At 45.9% G+C, this 25,936-nt stretch overlaps 1 protein-coding gene across 1 annotated transcript in view; it reads left to right on the forward strand.

Moving 5' to 3' along the window:
- Positions 1-2,039: 2,039 nt before the first annotated feature.
- ISCA1 (iron-sulfur cluster assembly 1) overlaps positions 2,040-25,936 on the forward strand; it is a 57,748-nt gene continuing 33,851 nt past the window's right edge. The window contains exon 1 of the mRNA XM_082243571.1: positions 2,040-2,197. Within this exon, the coding sequence (XP_082099697.1) occupies positions 2,117-2,197 (81 nt within the window). The 5' untranslated portion in view covers positions 2,040-2,116. The remainder of the gene's footprint in view (positions 2,198-25,936) is intronic.

Genomic DNA, 25,936 nt, shown 5'->3' on the forward strand with positions numbered 1-25,936 from the left:
TTTTTTTTTTTTTTGTTTTTTAGTGTAGATGTGAGATCTGAGGTCTTTTTGACCCAAGATCTCACTTTAACCACTTGCCGTCTGAGTACCGTAGTACTACTGCGGCAAAGTGGCTCGTTATCGTCTGATGACGTAGTATTACGTCGTCAGACACTACCCTTTCTCTGCGGCGCGCGCGCGGCGCCGGAGGCTCGCTCCCGCTGTATTCAGTCACAGCGGGAGTCGGGCCAGGGGAGAAGCGGCGGCGATCGCCGCCGCTCCTCCCCAATCGTCGGGGATCTAGTGTGGAGATCCGCCTGCTTGTGTAAACACAAGCGGGCGGATCTCCGAAGTGACAGGCAGGGTCAGATTGCAGGGTTCAGCATAGCTGAACCCTGGATCTGTCCTTGTGTCACACAGTCACCTCCCCCCACACAGGTCAGTAAGCACCAGGCATACATTAACCCCTCCCTCTCCAATAAAATTAACCCCTTCCCTGCTAGTGTCATTTTTACAGTAACAGTGCATATATATATATAGCACTGATTACTGCAGTAATGTCACTGGTACCCCCAAAAGTGTCAAAAATGTCAGTCAAGGGTCCGATCTGTCCGCCGCAATGTCGCAGTCCCGCAAAAAAAAATCGCAGATCGCCGTCATTACGCGTTAAAAAAAACCACCAAAAATGACAGAAATCTTTCCCTTTGTTAGTAAACGCAATAACTTTTGCGCAAACCAATCAAAATACGCTTATTGTGAATTTTTTTACCAAACATAGGTAGCAGAAAACAAATTGGCCAAAAATTTAAAAAAATTTTGATTTTTACATTTTTTTGGGGGGGGGGGAATTTCATATAAAAAAATGTGAAAAATATTGTTGTTTTTTCAAAATTTACGCTCTTTTTTTGTTTATAGCGCAAAAAGTAAAAATCGCACAGGTGATCAAATACCACCAAAAGAAAGCTCTGTTTGTGGGGAAAAAAGGACGTAAATTTCGTTTGGGTATGGCGTCGCACGACCGCGCAATTGTCAGTTAAATTCGCACAGCGCCGAATCGCAAAAAGTGGCCCAGACGTAAGACAGCAAAATCCTCTAGTGGTAAAGTGGTTAAAGAGGACCTGTCCTGCATATTTCCATTACAAGGGATGTTTACATTCCTTAAAATAGGAATAAAAGCGATAAAAAAAAAAAATGTAAAGGATCAGTGTAAAAATAGAAAACGGTAAAATAAATTAGAGAAAAAAAAAAATTGAAAGCGCCCCATCCCTCTGAACTCACGTGCAGAAGCGAACACATACGCAAGTCGCACCCACATATGTAAACGGTGTTCAATCCACACGTGAAGTATTATCATGACTGTTAGAGTGACAGCAATAATTCTAGTCCTAGACCTCCTGTATAACGTTAAACTGGTAACCTGTAAAAATGTTTAAAGCGTCACCTATGGAGATCTGTAAGTACCAATATTTGTCGCCATTACACTAGCGTGCGCAATTTTGAAGCATGACATGTTGGGTATCTATTTACTCAGCGTGACATTATCTTTCACATTATAGAAAAAATGTAAGCCATAAAACTTTACTTTTTTTTTTAAATGCTGCAGTGAAATATATTTTTTTCCAAAAAAATTGCGTTTGAAAGACCACTGCGCAAATACCACATGACAAAAAATGTTGCAACGATCGCCATTTTATTCTCCAGAGTCTTTGCTAAAAAAATATATATAATGTTTGGGGGTTCTGAGTCATTTTCAAGCAAAACATACTGATTTTATCTTGTAAACAACAAGTGTCAGAAATTGGCCTGGTCCTTAAGTGGTTAAATGCAAGCTGCTCCTTCCAGTTTATAATAGATGGCACAGCTCCCATGTGACTGGCTTCTCAATGACAGGGACAGCTTGTCCTTAGGGCTCCTTCTGCGCATGCACCATCCTCTTCCCTACACAATAACATGCCGCGTGTGAGAGGCTGATAATCACCGCAACCAATCAGCGGCGGCGCTGGGCGTGGAGCGTCGGTGCAGTTGCTAGAGCTGAGACTAGCTGTCGTCACCTTTCACCCCCCTCTTCTGTATTACCAGGGGGCTTTTCTCACATTCCTATGGGCGAAGGGGTGAAAACAACAGTGACGACAACAACATGTCCGCCTCGCTGGTGAGGGCAACCATCAGGGCGGTCAGCAAAAGGAAGCTGCAAGCGACCCGGGCGGCGCTGACTCTGGTAAGTGCGACCTAGTGCGTAACGTTCCCAAGCAGGGCCTGAGAGGAGGCCTTCCTATCGGCAGCTCTCTCCTTCACCTTATCAGTACAGTGCAGTTATAACGCCTAAGTCCTTACCGGGAACTCTGTGTGGAGTGACTACATTTCCCGGGGTACATTGCGAGGCCTACTCACGTGTTGGCCCTATGGAGTCACCCTGGCTGGGGTCACTGCTGGGAGTGGAGTTTGCTACTTCTAGAAGTTGGAGTTTATGTAATGCGTTAATGACAGACATTTGCTATGTTGTATAGTTGTCCTGCCTTCTAGGGTGCATGACTTATGTCTAGGGGAACTGCCAATGGTTTCCCATAGTAACTTTTATTTATTTATTTTTTTTTTCTTATGATCCTGTTATTGGGCAAATGAGTTGCTGTGGGTAACAAGCAATGCTTTTAACCCCTTGCCTGAGTGCTTAACGTACATTCACTGCAACAAAGTGGCTCTATTGCACGAAATCATGTACCTGTACGTCATTTCGTACAGTAGTCGTTAGGTGGCGTGGGTGCGCCGATTGGATAAAGGGGAGCCAATCAGCAGGTCCGGCAGAACCCGCCGACCACCAACGATATTTCCCTACAGAGGCAGATTACCGTTCTGCCTATGTCAGTGATGGTGAACCTTGGCACCCCAGATGTTTTGGAACTACATTTCCCATGATGCTCATTGCACACTGCAGTGTAGTTGAGAATCATGGGAAATGTAGTTCCAAAAACTCTGGGGTGCCAAGATTCACCTATACTGGCCTATGTAAACAAGGCGGAATGCCTTTCTGACAGCGGAGAAGTTAGAGATCTTATGTTCCTGCTAAGCTGGAACGCGGATCTGTGTCTTCTCCCAATCAATGCAAGCCCCCACCACACACACACACACGCGCGCGCTTAGCAAGCACCCACTAGGGACACCACACACACACATGCGCTCAGTAAGCACCCGCTAGGGACACCACACACACACACACACACACACACACACACTTGGCAAGTACCCGCTAGGGACACCCCAACACACACACACACACACACACACTTGGCAAGTACCCGCTAGGGACACCCCAACACACACACACTTAGCAAGCACCCGCTAGGGACACCCCAACACACACACACACACTTAGCAAGCACCCACTAGGGACACTCCAACACACACACATAGCAAGCACCCACTAGGGACACTCCAACACACACACACACTTGGCAAGCACCCACTAGGGACACCCCAACACACACACATAGCAAGCACCCACTAGGGACACCGACAACACCACACATACATGCACCCACTAGGGACACCCCAACACACACACACACACACACACACTTAACAAGCACCCACTAGGGGGACACCCCACACACACACAGACACACACACTTAGCAAGCACCCACTAGGGACACCCAAACACACACACACACACAGCAAGCACCCACTAGGGACACCACACACACACACACTTAGCAAGCACCCACTAGGGACACCCCACCACCACACATACATACACACACACATACACACACACGCACACACACACTTGGCAAGTACCCGCTAGGGACACCCCAACACACACACACACACACACACTTGGCAAGTACCCGCTAGGGACACCCCAACACACACACACACTTAGCAAGTACCCGCTAGGGACACCCCAACACACACACACACACACACACTTAGCAAGCACCCGCTAGGGACACCCCAACACACACACACACACACACTTAGCAAGCACCCACTAGGGACACTCCAACACACACACATAGCAAGCACCCACTAGGGACACTCCAACACACACACACACACACACTTGGCAAGCACCCACTAGGGACACCCCAACACACACACATAGCAAGCACCCACTAGGGACACCGACAACACCACACATACATACACACACACACTTAGCAAGCACCCACTAGGGGGACACCCCACACACACACAGACACACACATTTAGCAAGCACCCACTAGGGACACCCCAACACACACACACACACACACACACACACAGCAAGCACCCACTAGGGACACCACACACACACACACACACACACACACTTAGCAAGCACCCACTAGGGACACACCACCACCACACATACATACATACATACACACACGCACGCACGCGCGCTTAGCAAGCACCCGCTAGGGACACACCAACACACACACACACACACACACACACACACACGCGCTTAGTAAGCACCCGCTAGGGACACACCACCACACACACACACACACACACACACACACTTGGCAAGCACCCGCTAGGGACACACCACCACACACACACACACTTAGCAAGCACCCGCTAGGGACCCACCAAACCCTTTGATTGCCCCTGATGTTAATGCTTTCCCAGCCAGTGTCATTAGTACAGTAACCGTGCATATTTTTAGCACTGATCACTGTGTTGGTGTCACTGGTCCCCAAATAAGTGTCAAACGTGTCAGGTGTCTGATTTGTCCGCCGCGATGTTGCAGTTCCACTAAAAAATAACTGATCACCACCATTACTAGTAAAAAAAAAAAAATGAAATAAATAAAAATAACCCAATGTTTGTAGACGGAATAACTTTTGCACAAACCAATCAATATACACTTATTGGGAATTGTTTTACCAATAAATATGTAGCAGAATAAATGTTGGCCTAAATTGATGAAAAAAAAATAGTTTTTTTTTTTTACATTTTTATTGGATATGTTTTATAGCAGAAAGTAAAAAATATTGTATTTTTCTTTTTTTTTCCAAATTTGTCACTCTGTTTAAAGCACAAAAAATAAAAACCACAGAGGTGATCAAATACCACCAAAAGAAAGCTCTATTTCTGGGGGGGAAAAAGAATCTCTATTTTACTTCGGTACCACGTTGCACGACCGCAAAATTGTCAGTTAAAGGCACACAGTGCCATATCACAAAAAATGGCCTGGCAATGTAGGTGGTGGATGCATCCGCTGATGCGGGAGTGGCGCTCATACTGGCTCCTAGACCACTGAAGAGAGGGGGGGGGAAGGGATCCCCAGTGCCGCCAACCACACAAGTGTACGATAATAGGACAATCTCAGCCTGGGCTCCCGTCAGGCCAGGCCTCCAATGTTTTTCACTCAGTACCCCGGATCTTATCCCGATGACTAAGCTTCAGGCGCAGAGCAAAATGCGTTGGAGTTGTGGCCTGGCAGGAGTCCAGAGTGAGGTTGTCTTTCCTATCATCTTACACTTGTGCGTCATCAGGGATCCTTTTCCTCCTGCCCCTTCAAGTAGTAGAAAGCATTGCACAAAGACCCTATAAGCTAAATTAAGGACTATGACGGTACCAATTAATAAAAAGTGACAAATGTATTTATACAAAGTTTAAAATCATTAAGACATTCCATAAGGACATGACATAACACATTCCATGTACAGGTTACATTTATACGCCACAATGTGAAATTGGATCATCAATCCTTATTGGATCAGGTGATGAATAGCTTGCAACTTTCCAACGCAGTTGCGTTTAACAGGTCAATGCCCGCTTCTTCAGGAAAGCAAATTACAGTCAAGCTCTGAAAAAAAACCTATATAGTTAACAATTTTAATACTATGATTGTAGATTAACCACTTCTGGACTGGAAGGTTTTACCCCCTATGACCAGGCCATTTTTTTGCGATACGGCACTGCGTTACTTTGACATTTGCGCGGTCATGCGACGCTGTACCCAAATAAAATTGATGTCGTTTTTTTTTTTTTTTTTTTTTTCCCCCCACAAATAGAGCTTTCTTTTGGGGGTAATTGATCACCTCTGCGAATATTTTTTGTGCTGAAAACAAAAAAAGACCGACAATTCTAAAAAAAAAAAAAAACAAAGAAAACAATTTTTTTTAATTTTGCTCTAAAACAGTCCCAAAAAAAAAAAATTTAAATTAAGTTATTTAATAATTTTAGACCAATATGTATTCTGCTACATGTTTTTGGTAAAAAAAAATCCCAAAAAGTATATACTGATTCCTTTTTCGCAAAAGTTAAGCATCTTTAAACTAGGCGAAAGATATTGGCGGAACTGTGACATTGCAGGGGACAGATCGGACACCTGACACTTTTGGGGGGCCAGTGATGCATGGTTACTGTACTAATGACTCTGGCAGGGAAGGGGTTAACACCAGGGGTGATGTGTCCCTAGGGGGTGCTTTCTAACTGTGTGGGGGATGAACTTGTTGGATGGGACCTACAGAGACCTGTTTTCTTAAATAGGAGAAACACAGGATCCCTGTGTTCATTACTGACAGAACAGTCTGTCTCCACGGGGAGCGTTCGCGGGTGCCTGATGGACATCCCGTCCGCCAGACCCGCTGATTGGCTCCCCCTGTGGCCAATCGGGGGGCGCGTATCCCCACTAGCTGTCTCGCGAAACGACGTACAGGTGCGTCGTTTCGTGGGACAGAGCTGACCTGCCGCTGTATAAGTACGGCAGCTGGTCAGCAAGTGGTTAAAGTATGCGGCCTCCAGTATAAGCACTCCACATACTTCCAATATATGGAAACATCAGTATCAGTATAAACAATGTCAAACAGTATTTATTCTACAACCAGCTGTTTTCAACTCCCTCAGTTGATGGGGCAGTCCAAAACAGACCTCCCCCATAGGTGATCAAGGCTTAAATCGCCAACATGCATCTTGCGGTTAGTTATCTACAACAAAAAGTTTGTTCTGTGGTGATACTAGTAAGATATCTAGTGAAAAACAATAGATGCTCTGCTTGGGACCCGGACTATCACAGGAGACAGCCGGCACCTCTCCTCCTGTGATGGACGGCTTACTTCAGTTTTGTCCTTACATGTGGATGGACGGCACCATCTAGAGGAGTCTTGCTCAATTATTGATACAACAGCCTTTTCATGCCGTGGCTTCTTGTGAGTTGCTACATTTGTTTTAACACTCTTCAATAAAATCTGTCTGCACTAAAAAGTGCTGTTCTGTGCTTTTTGTATTTGTTCCAGAGTTTTGCTCACTTCTGAGAAGAGCTGCTTGGTGCAGTTGTTGGATATCTTATTCAATTTACTTTTTTATGGACATTCCATACTTATTTACCAATTTATTTTAGATTGTTTTTTCCTTCCCTTCCCTTCCCTTTTTCACCCCCCCCCTTTCCCTCCTTCTACCATTCAGTCATTATTTATGTTGGATGGACTTTGTGTTTTTTCATGTCTCCTTCTGAAAATGAATGGCCGACAGTCGGTGTCCTCCGACTTGTATAATATTAATAAAATGTTAGAAGAAACTATTTTAAAATCATTTGGGGGGAAAAAAAGTCTTTTTCGATTTTGGCCAAGGGCATCCTGAATTTTCGGTTTCGGCCCAGAATTTTCAATTTGGTGCATCCCTAATTAATACCAGCCTATATGGCTTTTAAAATCCCCAAATCACGGGGACTCTGCTACCCCATGTGTACATAGGAAGAGCCACCTGGCTCGTTCACTCCAGAAGCCTCACCAGCGACTCTCTAGGCCTCCGCCCATCCAATCTGTTTTCGGCCTCCAAGCTCCAATGGCAGTCCAGCCCACGCATGTGTACCAGCGCCACCCCGCGCTGACCTAATGCTGCACTGGCGCGCATGTGCAAACATGCTCAGCAGGTGCGCATCGGCGCCGCCAGCAACCACATAGGGTCTGATGCCGCCACAGCAACAGGAGACAAGAAGCGACCACAAAGGCACTCATAATCACCACAGGTGGGGGGAATCAATTTACTGCTCTATGGCCCAGGGGGAAAGGCGAAAAATGGGAGGAATAATGGAGGCCGGCCAAAAGCGGCCACTGAGGGCAGGTTCACCTTGAGCACATGTAATCAGATCTGAAAGGGTCTGGAGAAGCCGTGGAGAACATTTTGCTGTCTATAACATCGTTCAGCAGGAACGGTTTGGTGGTGTATCAGTGATGGTCTGGGGAGGCATATCCATGGAGGGACGCACAGACTTCTACAGGCTAGACAATGGCACCCTGACTGCCATTACATATTGGGATGATTCCTTGGACCCATTGGCAGACCCTACTATGCTGGTGCAGTGGTTCCTGGGTTGTTCCTGGTGCACGACAATGCCAGCCTTATGTGGTGAGAGTATGCAGCCAGTTCCTGAAGGTTAAAGGAATTGATACCATTGAATGGCCCCCATGCACTGCTGACCTAAATCCAATAGAACACCTCTGGGACATTATTTTTCAGTCCACCCAAGGCTGCCAGGTAGCACCTCAATCTGTTCAGGAGCTCAGAGATGCCCTGGTCCAGATCTGAGAGGAAATACCCACCATACCCATCCGTTGTCTTATTAGGCGCATGCCCCAATGCTGTCAGGCAACCATTCAAGCACTTGGTGGCCATACAAACTACTGAGTACCATTTTGAGTTGCTGTAATGAAATTTCAGCAAAATGGACTAGCCTGCTACATCATTTTTTCACTTTGATTTTCATGGTGTCTTTGAATTCAGCCCTCTGTAGGTTGTCAGTTTTCATTTCCATCAAATTATGTGGCATCCTTTCCTTCCCAAGACATGAGATTTTTTTCCCATTGAGATCTGATGTGTTTTCAAAGTGTTTCTTTAATATTTTTTTTTTCTTTTTTCTTTATTTTTTGAGCAGTGTATATAATGTTTGTAAGTAATTTTCTAGCCAAAAAAAAAACTTGATTTGTTACGTGTGAGAAAGTTTCCAGAAAAAGCCTGTTCTTAAACCCTCCTCTGCAACTTGTACCTATAGGTAAGCCTATGATAAGGCTTACCTATAGGTACTGTAAATATCTCCTAAACATGTACCGTTTAGGAGATATTTACTTTACATGCAGCCAGTGACATCACTGGCGCATGCGCTCTGAAGGAACGGCCGCTCGTGCCGTTCCTTCAAAGCCCCGTGCCGTGACCGCTGGCTCACACGTGCATGCTCGGAGTGACTTCATCGTGGCTCCAGCCAATCAGATTGCAGGATGCCGCAAACCCGAAAGAAGGGCAACCGAACATGTCACCCCTGAGACAGGTGAGCGGTCGGCATGCGTACTTCGTTCTAAGGTAAGTATTTCATAATGAGCTAGTATGCAATGCATACTAGCTCATTATGTGTTTGTCTTTCAAGTGTTTGTGGTTTTTTTTTTTTTTTTTTTTTTTTTAATTCTGAAGTTTACAACCTCTTTAAGTGGGTAAACAAAACGAGGTTCTACTTACCGGGTTTTTGCAAAAGTATTGCCCAGAAAGGTCACTTGCCTCTTCTTTGGCAATCCCCTGCCAGCACTGTCTGCTGCTCCCTTCTCCAGGTGTCTCTTTAGCAAGCTGGGAATGTAACCTTTTTTTAAACCGTTAAGACCCCGTTCACACTGGGGCGACGCTACTTGCCGGGGCGACCACACCGCGACCTCGGAGCGGCCGGCACGGACTTCATATCATTGAAGTCAATGCAGGTCGCTCCAGGTCGCCCCAAAGAAGCTCCGGACCCTTTTTCTAAGTCGGAGCGACTTGTGGACTTGTGTCGCTCCTATTAGAACGGGTCCACAGCTACTCTATGGCAGGCGACCAGGTCGCCTCACAGGTCGCCCCAGTGTGAACGGAGTCCTAATCAGTGGGCTTAATTCTGTTTTTTATAAGGTAAAACGTTTTTCCAAGTCCTCTTCCAGGATGGCTCACACAGAGGCTTCTCCCACCTAACACAGGAAACTCATGATCCACATTATAAAAATGGCTGCTTACCAGCAGTACCTCAGTATATGTTTTTCCTCCGGCCAGACAGGAAGAATTTTTCTAGGTCTAACTTTTTATTTTTTTGTTTTTTTTCTCTCTCGCTCTCTCTCTCTGTTTCTAGTGACTGCAGTCATCCTCTAATTCCTTATGACTTGTCATCAAAAAGAGAATATAATCCATTGAGTTTGTTATGATGCACAATTTCTTTGTGTACTTCCATATGCATTTCTACTTCGTAAAACCAGTTTTTCTGCCAACAAAAGCTCAATCTGCTGATATGTAATCGGGCTTAGTCCAAAAAAGTAAATAAAAAATTGTACCTTATTAACTTCCTCTCTAGGCCTTTTTCTGTAATACAGTGCATCCAGAAAGTACTCACAGCACTTCACGTTTTCCACATTTTGTTATGTTACAGCTTTATTTCAAAATGGATTAAATTCATTATTTTTCTCAAAATTCTACAAACAATACCCCATAATGACAACATGAAAGAAGTTTGTTTTGAAATCTTTGCAAATGTATTAAAAAAAAAAAAGATCACATGTACATAAGTATTCACGGCCTTTGCTCAATACTTAAAGCACCTTTGGCACCAATTACAGCCTCAAGTCTCTTTGAGTATGATGCTACAAGCTTGGCACATCTATTTTTGGGCAGTTTTTCCCATTCTTCTTTGTAGGACCATTCAAGCTCCATCAGGTTTGAATGGGGGGCATCAGTGCACAGCCATTTTCAGATCTCTCCCAAGTTGTTCAATTGGGTTCAAGTCTGGGCTCTGGCTGGGCCACTAAGGACATTCAGATTTGTCCCGTAGCCACTCCTTTTATTATCTTGGCTGTGTGCTTAGGGTCATTGTCCTGTTGGAAGATTAACTTTTGTCCCAGTCTGAGGTCCAGAGCGCTCTGGAGCAGTTTTCATCAAGGATGTCTCTGGATAGGGAATTTTACTTCTCACCCCCACGTTCATATTTTTATAATATTGGCTTACCTCCTCTGCTCTTCAGGCCTACTACCGTTTATATCTCAACCTACCATTGCAGACATGGTGATCTCTGATCACTCCCCCGTCACTGTCCAACTCTCAGGATTCCTAACCCCTTGAGAGAAGGGCTCTTGGCGTTTTTCCCCTCTTATCTCTCTAATAACGAAGACTTCAAACATACTCTACACTCAGCATGGGCAGAATTTGTCGAAACCAACGGAACCCGTTTGTCCATCCCTAATTTATTTTAGGAGACTGGGAAGGCTTTCCTTAGAGGGCAAATTATCTCCTATACGGCCCAACTCAAGAAGCAAAACTGCCTACAGTACATGCAGGCCAGTGACTCTCTCTGTAGCGCACACCAGGCATTACTAAATCGCACCGCTGCCAATACCCAGGCATTACACACTGCACATCTGTTGAGTCTAACAACACATGTGGGCTGAGGGCTCATACAGTGCCTTGCGAAAGTATTCGGCCCCCTTGCACTTTTTGATCTTTTGACACATTTCAGGCTTCAAACATAAAGATATAAATCCTGTAATTTTTTGTGAAGAATCAACAAGTGGAACACAATCATGAAGTGGAATGAAATGTAATGGATATTTCAAACTTTTTTTACCAAATAAAAAAACGGAAAAATTGGGCGTGCAAAATTATTCTGCCCCCTTTAAGTTAATACTTTGTAGCGCCACCTTTTGCTGCGATTACAGCTGTAAGTCGCTTGGGGTATGTCTCTATCAGTTTTGCACATCGAGAGACTGAAATTTTTGCCCATTCCTCCTTGCAAAACAGCTCGAGCTCAGTGAGGTTGGATGGAGAGCGTTTGTGAACAGCAGTTTTCAGTTCTTTCCACAGATTCTTGATTGGATTCAGGTCTGAACTTTGACTTGGCCATTCTAACACCTGGATATGTTTATTTGTGAACCATTCCATTGTAGATTTTGCTTTATGTTTTGGATCATTGTCTCGTTGGAAGACAAATCTCCGTCCCAGTCTCAGGTCTTTTTGAAGACTCCATCAGGTTTTCTTCCAGAATGGTCCTGTATTTGACTCCATCCATCTTCCCATCAATTTTAACCATCTTCCCTGTCCCTGCTGAAGAAAAGCAGGTCCAAACCATGATGCTGCCACCACCATGTTTGACAGTGGGGATGGTGTGTTCAGGGTGATGAGCTGTGTTGCTTTTACGCCAAACATAACGTTTTGCATTGTTGCCAAAAAGTTTGATTTTGGTTTCATCTGACCAGAGCACCTTCTTCCACATGTTTGTGTCTCTCAGGTGGCTTGTGGCAAACTTTAAACAACATTTTTAATGGATATCTTTAAGAATTGGCTTTCTTCTTGCCACTCTTCCATAAAGGCCAGATTTGTGCAGTATACGACTGATTGTTGTCCTATGGACAGAGTCTCCCACCTCAGCTGTAGATCTCTCCAGTTCATCCAGAGTGATCATGGGCCTCTTGGCTGCATCTCTGATCAGTCTTCTCCTTGTATGAGCTGAAAGTTTAGAGGGACGGCCAGGTCTTTGTAGATTTGCAGTGGTCTGATACTCCTTCCATTTCAATATTATCGCTTGCACAGTGCTCCTTGGGATGTTTAAAGCTTGGGAAATCTTTTTGTATCCAAATCCAGCTTTAAACTTCTCCATAACAAACTTCTCCATAACAGTATCTCGGACCTGCCTGGTGTGTTCCTTGTTCTTGATGATGCTCTCTGCGCTTTAAACGGACCTCTGAGACTATCTGAGACAGTGCAGGTGCATTTATACGGAGACTTGATTACACACAGGTGGATTCTATTTATCATTAGTCATTTAGGTCAACATTGGATCATTCAGAGATCCTCACTGAACTTCTGTAGAGAGTTTGCTGCACTGAAAGTAAAGGGGCTGAATAATTTTGCACGCCCAATTTTTCAGTTTTTTATTTGTTAACAAAGTTTGAAATATCCAATAAATTTCGTTCCACTTCATGATTGTGTCCCATTTGTTGATTCTTCACAAAAAATTACAGTTTTATATCTATATGTTTTGAAGCCTGAAATGTGGCAAAAGGTCGAAAGTTCAAGGGGGCCGAATACTTTCGCAAGGCACTGTATATGCCCACGGGTTCTCAAGCTCACAATAAACTCATTGCTAAAAAGGGTAAAGACCCCCTTCTTCCTGGCTTGTACAGACCCATTTCTCTGATCAATGTCCATGCTAAAATCCTCTCCAAGATCATTGCTTCACGTCTTGCTCTCCTTCTCCCATCCACTTTGCATCAAGCCCAATCAGGTTTTATCTTGGGGCGCTCTGCCACTCTTAATTTACACAAAGTCCTCCTAACTCTTGAATTTGCCAGGGCTCATCCTGACTGTGACAAAGCCATTATTTGCCTAGATGCCGAAAAGGCTTTCGATAACATTAGTTTTTCCTGGCTTTTCATCGTCATGAGGGCCCTGGGTATGTCTGGTCCCATACTACAATTTGTCAAAAAAATTTACTCAGCCCCTACTGCCCGCCTCGTCACACCCACATTTTTATAGCAAGACATTCTGCTCACCAAAGGCACTAGACAGGGCTTCCCCCCCCCCTCCTCCTCCTCCTTTTAATATAGCTATAGAACCACTTCCAGAATCCAACTCGCCCTTGGGAGTTAGCGGTGTCCTGTTAAGTCCTCCGATCAGCACTTTTCGCTGACAACATTCTGTTTTCAACTACACCCTCTTCAGATATTAGACTCCTCAGAGATCTGTTCACTACCTTTCGTAAGTGTACAGGACTCCACATCAATTTTGACAAGTGAAATCCTGGCTCTTAACCCACGGTTGGCTAGAACCTGACTTGATTTCTTCTTTTTTGGTGGTAAGTCACCACATAGCCTATTTGGGCATCAGAATAGGCAAGGACCCCTCCTCACTATATACTCTTAACTACCGTCCAGTACAAGTTAAAATTTTACAGAAGCTGGAAGCCTGGGCAGACCTGCCCCTTTTGCTATTTGGGAGATGCCATCTCTTTTAAATTGGTCTTTTTTCCTAGATTACTCTACCCTCTACAGACACCTCCCATTGTTATTTAAAACCTACCGATGTTCAAAAACAACAAAAAATCCCGTTCTACTAACTACGAACTAGAAGCTGTTCTGGTCTCCCCCCCCCCCCCCCCCCCTTCAATCTTCAGGCGATTTTCCCCCCCCCCCCCCCCCCCCCACTCTAGGCTTTACGCCTTACCTCAGTCCCTGAGAACTAACTCATTAATTAGACTTGGTTATTGCTTGAAGAGAGGTGAGAATTGGTTATTGCTTGAAGAGAGGTGAGAAAACTCTTGGACCTTTCCTTTGCCATTTCTTGTCCTCTACCTATATCGGGAAATCCGATGTTCCCACCCTCTACGACTGTAAAATTTTCAGCGTCCGCATCAGGCTTAATGATTGTCTCATCGGTCTCGGGTACACTACGTCCGTTTTCTGAACTCACTTAACAATATTCCCTCTCTTCAGTCATTCCACTACGACCAGCTATTCAGCTACCTCAGATCCTGCTTTCAGCCTAGAAAAAATCCCTGTAAACGTTCCTTTTGACACCCTAATAGATTTGGAACATTACTCTATATCAGACATATATTCCAACATTGTTGTCCACCAGACCTCCAAATTTCGTACAGTCCCTTTTTTTAAACCTTGGATTCCTACTATCAACAGCCAAGATGTCCCGGGACAGATCCTTACTGGATACCAAAAAGTCCCCTCTCTGGTTATTAATGAGACCTGGCGAGAAATCCAATTTAAAATAGCCCATAGGGCGTACTTCCCCTTTTGCCATGACAAAACAGATCCCTCATCAGCTACTCCCCCCCCCCCCCCCCCCTTGGTGTTCTGCGTCTCGACCAACTCTTTTCAACAGACTCTGGGAATGTCAAGACATCTCCACCTTTTGGGACCAGGTTATCAGTTACATCACTAAAATCATTAAGAATCTCTCTCTCCCTAAGGATCCCCTGCTGTGCCTCTTTGGTTGCGACAAGCCACTGGCCTCCTCATCAGTACACACCAGTGATGCACTTCCACAATGGACCCACATTTGCCTCCTTACAGCACGCATTACGTTAATGCAAGCCTGGATACATCCTTCTCCCACCACATATAGCCTTGGTGAAACAAGCGGTCCTGAAATTTTTTGTGGAAGAATTGGACCCTATCACCCAACAATTCAAACCACTAAAGCGATTCATCATCAGATGGCGCCACTTTATGGAGCACTCTTTCCTGCCAGAGGAAATCTCTCTCCACATGACCCCCTTCAAATTTAGGAGCTGGTACCTTTAGTGCAGACCTATCCAATACCCTGGGTAAACTCAGTTCTCACACCCAGCCAAATGCATGACCTTACAATGCCCCTGGTGCATTCCAGCTGAACTCCCTACCTACCTATCTATACTTACATACCTACCTATGTACCTAACGGTATTAATTGCTCTGTGATTCTGTAGGCTATCCAATTCTAGAATCCTTGGCTTCTGCTCCTTAGGGTTCCCCTTTGGTAGATTAAGTGATTTGAGATATACACTTCAACCCAGATACTGTATTGTTTATTTGTATGATTGTCACTGATACTCGGGTTTCTTTATTTGTTATGTTACTTCAGCTTTGATGACTAGGCTTCAAGACTTGCTGCTGAAAAACATCCCCACAGCATAATGCTGCCACCACCATGCTTCCCTGTAGGAATGGCATTGGCCAGGTGATGACGGGTGCCTGGTTTCCTCCAGACATGGCTCTTGCCTTTCAGGCCAAAGAGTTCAGTCTTTGTTTTATCAGGCCAGAATTATGTTTTTCATGGTCAGAGTCCTTCAGGTGCTTTTGGCAAACTCCAGACGGGCTGTAGTGCCTTTTACTGAGCAGTGGCTTCCATCTGGCCACTCTACCATACAGGCCTGATTGGTGGAGTGCTGCAGACATGGTTGTTCTTCTGGATGGTTCTCCTCTCTCCACAGAGACATGTCAGAGTGACCATCGTGTTCTTATTCACCTCCCTGACTAAGGTCCTTCTCCCCCGATCGCTCAGTTTGGCGCTCAGTTTGGCTTGGTGGCCCTATCTAGGAAGAGTCTTGGTGGTTCCAAACTTATTCCATTTAGGGATGATGGAGGCCACTGTGCTCATTGGTTCCTTAATTGCTGCAGAAAATTTTCTGTACCCTTCCCCAGATTGGTGCCTCGATACAATCTAGTCTCGGAGGTCTACAGACAATTCCTTTTGACTTCATGGCTTGGTTTGCTGATTTGCACTGTTAACTGTGGGACCTTTTTATATAGACCGGACATGATTTGGAAAAGCACACGCCTATCAGCTTAATTTACCATTGGTGGACTCCAATCAAGTTGTAGAAACATCTCAAGGATGATCAGTGTCAACAGGATCTACCTGAGCTCAATTTTGAGTGTCATGGCAAAGGCTGTGAAAACTTATGTACATGTTCAATTTTTTTTTTTTTTAAATTTGCAAAGATTTCAAACTAACTTGTTTTCATGTTGTCATTATGGGGTATTGTTTTATAGAAATTTGAGGAAAAAATTTGGAATAAGGCTGTAACCTAAAATGTGGAAAAAGTGATGCACTGTGAATACTTTCCGGATTGTGTGTGTGTGTGTGTGTGTGTGTGTGTGTGTGTATATGTATATATAATATATATTATATGAGTAGCTGTCCCCCCCCCCCCCCCACCCCTCTACTCATGGAAGGTTTTGGGGTGGACGTGGGCCCCTCCTTCTCACAAGTACCCCCAGCCCCCCCGCCCAGTTCCTTATCCTGCTCCCCCTCCACATATGCTGGGGATGTGTATTTTCGGGGTGCTCTGTCCACTTTCCTTGTGTGGGGGCAGGGCCCTAACTGCCGATGGGGTTACGCCGCTGGCGACCAGACTATTGACTGGCGGGGGGGGGGGTGTTATGTACCTGTTGGGGGCTCCTGCCAGGGCATCCTGTCCTGCCTGGATCTGTCCTGAGGCCTGGTCTCCTGATTGCTGGGTCCCCGTAGGCCTCGTGGCGCCACCATTTTATTGTAGCCTTGTGTGTTCCTATACATGGCGGCCATGTTTGTGTAGTCCGGCGGCCATTTTATTGTGGTTTGCATTGCAAATAGCAGCAACTATGACAGTGGAGCCACGTGGGCGGCGATTTCGGCAGTGGGAGCCCCTGGTGCTGACTCCTGGATCATTTGGTTCTGGTGAGTCTGGTAGGGTCCCCTCCCTCTCTGCTGAGGATCGCTCCGTGCCTTGTGCTTGGTGATCTGGTGGCGCTGCCAGCACGGTGGGGGTTGTCTCTTAGCAGTGTGTTACTTTTTTTGTGTGGTCCCCCTGGTGACTTATGGAGTCTTTGGAGCACGTTTCCCCACCTGATCCCCCCCCCCCTCTCTCTGAGGCTGCGGGGGCCTCCGGGTCCCAACCATCCATCCATGCACTGACGGCGGTCCTGGAGTCCCTTGTGTGCTGGGTGGAGGTGGCTTGCGGGTGATGGGCTAGCAAAAAGCGTCCCTCACCTGCCTCATTTGTCTCATCAGATCCTGAATCGGCTGCCGCGGACGTGGGTCACCCTGCTGGGTCTGTGACCACGCGCCTGGAATCCTCTGATAGTGAGGATCATTCCTCCATCTCTCCGACCACACAAGAAAAGGCTCTGGTAGATGCACTGATTGTATCTGTCCATGAGACCCTCAGGATGGAGAACCCAGCTGATCCCTTTGGCATCAAAAGCCATCCAGAGTGGCAAGGGTGTTTCCTTTCCCATTTTGACAGATTTGTTGCAAAAGAGCGGGGATGATCAAAGCGCCCCCGTGAGGTTCCAAAGCGCTGTACTAGGTGTTACTCCTATGAGGAGCCCCTCCTTAAGAAATGGACTGTGCCACCAGTGGTGGACCCTCTGGTTTCCAGATTGAACAAGGCAACCGGCTTTTAAGGGCCCTTTCACACACGGAGTCTGTCAGACGGACTCCATTTTTCTCAGCGGGGGATCGATCTGCCGATTCCCCTGCTGAGCAGGAGGATGACAGCTGTGTCTCTGCGCTGAGTGCGGAGACACAGCTGTCAGTTCCCCATGCATCTCTATGGGGACCGTCTGTCCATTCTCATCCGATCCCCCCTGGACGGATGGAAAATAGGGTTTCCATCTGTCCAGATTTGACGGATCGGATGTCAGCAGACATGTCTCTGCTGACATCCGATTCCCCATAGAGATGCATTGGGTGACCATTCAGATCCACCAAAAAAACTGTCATTTATGTATACCTTAACTCAGGGCTCGACAAACCCCGGGCGCCAGGTCACATTGGCGACTAGAATTAGTGACCTGGCACCTGGGGTGCACTGCAGGAGGTGTTCTGTCCCTTTGCGCCCCCCCCCCCCGCGCAAGTGCGCGGACTACTGCGCCGTCCGATAATTGAGGCCACGGCTTTTCGGCCTTCTTGAGTGAGACGCTTCCAATGGGGAACTGGCGCCCTCTTGTGGTGGCCGGGAGTATGACCAGCAGTCACTAACAAGACTGTTTCCCTTGCCTGTTTTCAATGCCCGCCCATCTCCTTTCCAAGAGGAGAAGAGACTGAAGTTTTTGTAGGCTTTATCTGGCGCCCTTTGCTTAAAAGGCAAGTGGAAAGGGAGTGTGTTTACATTATTTAAAAAAAAATAAATTCATTATTTTTCATCATTTCCCTGCCATGCCACGCCACAGTCACACAGCCGAAGGCCCCTTTCACACAGGCTGTCTGATCAGGTCCGCCAGTCAGTTTTGCAGGCAGACCTAAACAGACCCTTCAGTCTCCTCTATGAAGTGGCAACCCGCGGCCATTCAATCCTGTTCGCTAAAAACAGACGGATGGTGATTCTATTTTCCATCCGTCCAGTGAATCGGCTTGGATGGCATCGGATGGAAACGGCCAGACTGTCCGTTTCCATCCGATTGCCCCATAGAGGAGAATGGGCTGTGTCAGCATAGAGTGGACAGGATCCGCCAGCTACCCCGGGTGACATCATTAAAGGTCTCATGAGGGGGGAAGAGTACCTTTTCTTCTGCAGGCTGCTAAGGGCAAGGAACCTTGTCGTAGATGTGGACCTTCCTTCTCGGCTCAAGAAGTTTGTTTTTTTTCGTCCCTCAGGGTCGACTGACAAGGGCTTAAAGCCTTTCAGGGCCTCCTATGGTGGATCCAAACATACTTGGTCTGGCAAGCTGAGAGCTGGCTTCTCCAGACCCGTGGACAAGGCTCCTTCTGCATGAAGGTCCGCCCTCACCCGTATCGGGGGTGGGGGAGTCTTCGCTGGTTTCTGGATCTGTGGACTTCCCTGGTGCAAGATGAGTGAGTCCAAAGTCATTCAGTCCAGCTACAAGATTGAGTGTCGCTGTTGTCCCCCGGCAAGGTTTTTTCCTTCCAACCTGCGCCTGTCCCCAGACCGGTTACAGGGTCTGTAGGGGGCGGTACAAGACCTGTTTCTTCAAGGGGTGATTGCCCCGGTTCCGACTTTGGAACGTTTTCTGGGTTTCTACTCAAACCTGTTCACCAGTCTCAGGAAGGAAGGCAAAGTGCGTCCAATCCTGGACCTCAAGGCGCTAAACTGTTTTGGTGTCCTTTTATGAACGGGTGAATTTTTTTCTCCATTGGCTTCTCTACAGTTCTCCGGGGAAAATGATTACATCTGGCACCCATTTTATGAATCGGAGAACTTCAGTTCGCCCAGGGTGATCAGAGGAGAACAGTTTTCTCGGAGATCTGTGTTGAAGTCAATGGAGCGTCTGTAATCTCGTGAGACAAAGCGAGATTACAGTAGTATGAAAATCCCTCGCGCGCTTTAACAAGCAGAGATAAATTATCACTGCTGAGTACACGAGGTTATAAATAATAGTCCCCTTACATAAATATGTATATATATATATATATATATACACTGAATACACACACACACATACATTGTGTATATATATATATACACATTAAATACATATCTACATGTATGTGTGTGTGTGTGTATATATATGTATATATATATATATATATATATATATATATATATATATATATATATATATATATATATATATATATATATATATATATATATATATATATATATATATATATATATAAATAAATATGGCAGGGGGACATGATTACTGTGTTGGGGGGTCTGAACGAGGAAGAAGGAAGTCGATAATCTTCCTTTTTCCCCCTCAGTTCTCCCCCGATTCTGTCTTCACTCCCCGCTTCACAAGCTCCAGGCTGGTGAACCCAGGAGTGTGAATTCTGACCCAGATCGCCAGTGAAGTGCGGGGATCGCAGCTTCATAGCCTGGCCATTTCTGTGTCTGTCAATGACAGATTCCCGTGTGAAGAGATGATCAGCGGAGAACATGTTCTCCTGCGATCATTTCTGTTTCATAAACTGAGAATGATCGGAAATGAGCTGTGATCAGCAGGATCACTGCTCATCTCCGTTTCATAAAAGGACACCTTTATGCGGGTACAGAAGTTCAGAATGGAGTCCATTTGAATGGTGGTGGCATCCCTGCGTCAGGGGGATTTTCTCGCCTCTATCCATATCAATGATGCTTACCTTCACATTCCAATATGTGCCAGTCACCAGTGTTTTCTCTGCTTTTGCTGTGGTAAAGGAGAATTATCAGTTTGTGGCATTACCCTTTGGTCGCGCCTCCGCTCCTCGGGTCTTCACAAAAGTTTTGGCTCCAGTGCTAGCCTTGCTACGCCAACAGGGGGATCACGGTATTGGGCGACTTGGATGATCTCCTTCTGCGAGTGGAGTCTCCCTCTGCTCTGGTGGAGAACCAGGAGATCACAATGCAAACTCTGTGTAAGTTCGGCGAGATTCTGAATTTTCAGAAGTCTGCCCTGGTTCTGTCCACGAAGCTGGACAAGTTGGGCCTGACTCTGGACTCTGCCTTAGCCAGAGTGCTCCTTCCCCTGGACAAACTCCAGAAATTGCAGGCTGCAATTCGCCTCTGGCTGTCCAAAAAATGGTTATCCCTCTGCACTTGCATGCAGGTGCTTGGCCTGATGGTATCTACTTTTTTTTTTTTTTTTTTGAGGCGGTTTCGTTTTCACAGTTCCATACGAGGTCCCTGCAAAGGGAGATTTTGACCAAATGGGACAAAACTCCGCAGCCTCTGGACCATCAGATCAGGGTACAAAGGAGTCGACTCGCTGATATGGTGGCTTTGCTCTCTGGCGCTTCAGCTGGGGAAATCCTTTCTCCTCTTTATATTGAACCGTGTTCACCACAGATGGTAGGCTGGGGAGGTGTTCTCAGCAAGCATTCACTGAAGAGTCCAGACTACCAATAAATGTCCTGGAACTCCGAGCGATCAGACTGTGTGTCTGGATCAATGGACGGATCGTCTTCAGGAATGCCAAGTGCGCATTCAATTGGACAATGCCACAGCCATGGCTTATGTCAATCGCCAAGGGGGCATAAGAAGTGGAGGCATAAGAAATCCATCTGGAGGTAGCCGGCATTCTAAGGTGGGCAGAACAGTTTGTGCCAACCCTCTCCGCCGTACAAATTCCCGGGGTGGAAAATTGGCATGCAGATCACCTCAGTCAGCAGGTGTTGGACCAAGGGGAATGGTCCCTTTTTTTTTCTGGAGGGGTTTCATCAGCTGTGCCTCTGGTGGGGCACCCCTGAGGTAGATCTATTGGTGTCCTCAGCTCAACAGGTGCAAATGTTTGTGCATCGTTCAGGGGATCCTCTGACAGATGCAATGTTGGCACCATGTGGTCAGTATCTTATCCACTCCTTCCCTCTCAAGCTTCTGCCCAGACTCCTACACAGGATGGAGGCAGAAGGTATTCCGATCATCCTAGTGGCACCAGATTGGCCTTGCCAGGCCTGGTACGCCAATCTGGTCGCCAACGTTCCTTGGAAGCTTATTCTCAGAGAGGATCTGCTGTCCATGGACTGATCTTCCATCCTACTTTACAGTCGCTAGCTTTGACGGCTTGACTGTTGAATGCCAGGTGCTAAAGGATAGAGGTTTGTCTGAGTCAATGATTCCTATGTTAAAAGCTTGGAAATCTCCCCACAGGAAGATCTACCATTGTATGTGGAAGACGTACATTGCGTGGTGTGAGTCTCTTAAGGTTCATCCTCTCTCCTTCTTTTAACCTTCCTTTTTTTTTTTTTTTTTTTTTTTTTTTTTAACAAGGGGTTGAACAAAATTAGCTGTAACAGCTTAAGTCAGGGCAGGGCCATAGGGTCTGTGACGCTCCCCCACATCCTACTAAAGTTTATGCTCCAGGCATGGGGTACGGCTAAGAAATGTTTTTTGCAGCCCAATCGGTGGTCCCTGTATCACCCTTTTGTTAATCTGTTAATTTGATTTGAGTAATCCCCCCACTGCCCCATTCCAGAATGCTATCTTCCCCCCCCCCCCCCAGGTTTGAGCCCGCTATGGTATTGAGCCGATTCAGGATAAGATGCCTACCCTTTCTAGATATTGGATTTCGTAATGAATGGATTTGTATTTGGTTTTGCAAAAGAAGAGATGTGAAAATAATTTAAACGCACTGTTACTGATATTAACAAGGTTATTCAATAGGTAATCCCCTCTTGAATAAGTCTTTGTTTTCACGTTTATTCCTCTCTTATGTCTTTTAATTTTTTCTTATTAACGCTAGTTCCAGAGATTTACCGTAAGCTCCTTTCGAGTTAAGAATCTGTAACCCCTTTTTTATCATGTCAAATTTAAAGAATGCTGAGATTACTTTAAAGACTTACTAGGGGCCAGAGTGTCTTTTATGATTTCTGCAGATGCCACCCTTGTGTGAACTATGGTAAATCTGTAATTTACTGTTGTAGCCTGTGGTAGGTGAATATCACATATTCTTCGTTCATCCAACGCAGTTGTTTTTCGTGGTCTTCCGGGTTTTTTTTTTGGTGTTGCTGAGCTCACCGGTGCGTTCTTTCTTTTTAAGGATGTTCCATACAGTTGATTTGGCCACACCTAATGTTTTTGCTATCTCTCTGATGGGTTTGTTTTTGTTTTTCAGCGTAATGATGGCTTGCTTCACTGATAGTGACAGCTCTTTGGATCTCATATTGAGAGTTGACAGCAACAGATTCCAAATGCAAATAGCACACTTGAAATTTAACTCTGGACCTTTTATTTTGCTTCTTGTAAATGGGATAATGAGGGAATAACACACACCTGGCCATGGAACAGCTGAGCAGCCAATTGTCCCATTACTTTTGGTCCCCTAAAAAGTGCGAGGCACATATACAAACTGTTATAATTCCTACACCTTTCACCTGATTTGGATGGAAATGCCCTCAAATTAAAGCTGAAAGTCTTGTTTGCTTAATTTCTAATCCATTGTGGTGGTGTATAGAGCCAAAAAGATAAGAATTGTGTCGCTGTCACAATATTTATGGTATGTATGATGGCTTTCTTCCAAAAGTGGCCTTTTGCCACTCCGTCCAGTACCAACCACAGGAAACCCTCTAATATGCAAAGAATAAAGCACACTATAGTGCATTAGCAGGACATACTGTGCTGTTTTAATAAAAAGTACTGTATTTACGACTTTACTAGGATAAAGTGACAAATTGTTAAATTGACTTGGTAATGCACTATAGCATGCTTTATCCTTTGCTTATAAAGGGTTTCCAGTGGTTGGTACTGGACTGGAATGGTGAAAGGCCGCTTTTGGGAGAAATCCATCATACCTGCATTGTTGCTCTTTGAGTGAAGTGTCTGCCAATATACAGCAGACAAGCACACATGACCTCACAATTTTAAGAGGACCCATTTTTTTGGTAAGCAGAGTGTGTGTGTGTGTGTGTGTGTGTGTATGCGCATGCGCGCGCTCTATCTTGGTGATGTTACACTGAAGTTGGTGAAAATAGCTTGCAGTGGATCTGCACAAGTTTATCATGACACCATTTTATTGGACTTTTTGTATGAAATGTGTTTATTGCACTAGCACTTTGGAACGTACATATATTAATGTTTCCCTATATCGATCACATTGCACTTTAGGCACCTTTTACATGAGCAGTCCAGTTGGATCCACCTGTGTTTTTCAGGTGGACCCAATTGGACCCTCTATTCTCTTGGAGCAGTGGGTGTAATCTCTAACCCAATCCGGCATACTAAAAACAATCAGAAGGGGATATGTTACCCTCATCTGGGCGGATTGGATTAGATTGCAGTTGGGCGTAAACAGGCCACAAAGTCTGTTTACACCTGACCACGCATAGAGCAAAGTGGGCTCTGTCCCACATCCCCATCTCTCTTTTTCCCTTATTCTATCTCTCCTTATTGGTCCTCTGTTTTTCCCCATGTGTTTACCCTAAAGAGGGTCCCCATGAACATGCAGTGGGCTGTATAATAAAAGTACACACCGGCATAAAAAGGCATCTAATTCATGCCCTACCTTGCACAGAGGATCGTCCTTTGTACCATTCAAGCTCCTGTGCCTGCTAGCCCCACCCCCTGGTCTCACTCGTCTCCTGGTTTCCCCCCCCCCCCTTATTTTTAATTACCTCCCAGTTCAGCAGCAATTGTCCCTTTTTTGGAATGGAGGTGTGACTCAATAGTAGTGGATCGTTTATAGAGAGGGCTGGAGGGGGAGAAACAAACAGCCATTGTCTGCCCTGCAACTGATTGCAAGAGCAGATGGAAATGTGTGGAGGCAGCTCTGAAATTCACAGTGCCCAGGGCTGTTCTGCCTGTCACTGTGCTCTACTGTTCTAAATAAAAAATGTGCGAGCAGGGGCGGCGCCTCTTGAGAGAAGCTCCAGCTTTAGCGCCACTGACTATCTTTAGCGCTAACGTGCCCATCCAACCTCTTGCGTACGTGGTCATGGGAGTAATAGTAAACCCACTCCCCCTTGGTGGTCATGGCAGTAAAAGTTGTCAATTTCCCCCATGTTGGTGTTCATGATAGTGTAAGCGTTAACACTGACACTTTAGAAGAGATTAAAGGGGGGAAAAAAAAGTAAACCCTACGATTCACTGAATATCACATCACACTGCCCCCTCACTGCAGCGCACTGGAAGTAAAGAATGACCTGTTAAAATGAAACCTTTATCATATGGCTGAACAAGCCCTAAAGGACAGTAGGGCTGCAACTAATGATTAATTTGTCTGTCGACTAATCGAACGATTATTTTTATTATTTTTTTTGCTTAATTGAGTGTTTTTTTGATTAGCTAATTAATCCTGTAATTAATACAGACCCCTCAGTAAGCCCCCTCCCAGTACAGACCCCACAGTAAGCCCTCCCACCTAGTACAGACCACTTAGTAAGCCCCCCTCCCAGTACACTAGTACAGACCACTCAGTAAGCCCTCCAACCTAGTAAAAACCCCTTAGTAAGCCCCCCCCCTCCCAGTGCAGACCCCTCAGTAAGCCCTCCCACCTAGTACAGTATGTACTAGGTGGGAGGGCCTTCTAAGGGGTCTGTACTGGGAGGGGGGCTTACTAAGTAGTATGTACTAGGTGGGAGGGCTTACTGAGGGGTCTGTACTGGAAGGGGGGCTTACTCAGTGGTCTGTACTGTACAGACCACTTAGTAAGCCCCCCTCCCAGTACACTAGTACAGACCACTCAGTAAGCCCTCCAACCTAGTACAAACCCCTTAGTAAGCCCCCCCCCCTCCTAGTGCAGACCCCTCAGTAAGCCCTTCCACCTAGTACAAACCACTTAGTAAGCCCCCCCTCCCAGTGCAGACCCCTCAGTAAGCCCTTCCACCTAGTACAGACCACTTAGTAAGCCCCCCCTCCCAGTGCAGACCCCTCAGTAAGCCCTTCCACCTAGTACAGACCACTTAGTAAGCCCCCCTCCCAGTGCAGACCCCTCAGTAAGCCCTCCCACCTAGTACAGTATGTACTAGGTGGGAGGGCTTACTGAGGGGTCTGTACTGGGAGGGGGGCTTACTAAGTGGTATGTACTAGGTGGGAGGGCTTACTGAGGGGTCTGTACTGGAAGGGGGGCTTGCTAAAGTGGTCTGTACTGTACAGACCACTTAGTAAGCCCCCCTCCCAGT

The sequence above is a fragment of the Pelophylax lessonae genome (assembly GCF_965119305.1).
Source record: "Pelophylax lessonae genome assembly, chromosome: 1".
NCBI lineage: Eukaryota > Metazoa > Chordata > Amphibia > Anura > Ranidae > Pelophylax > Pelophylax lessonae.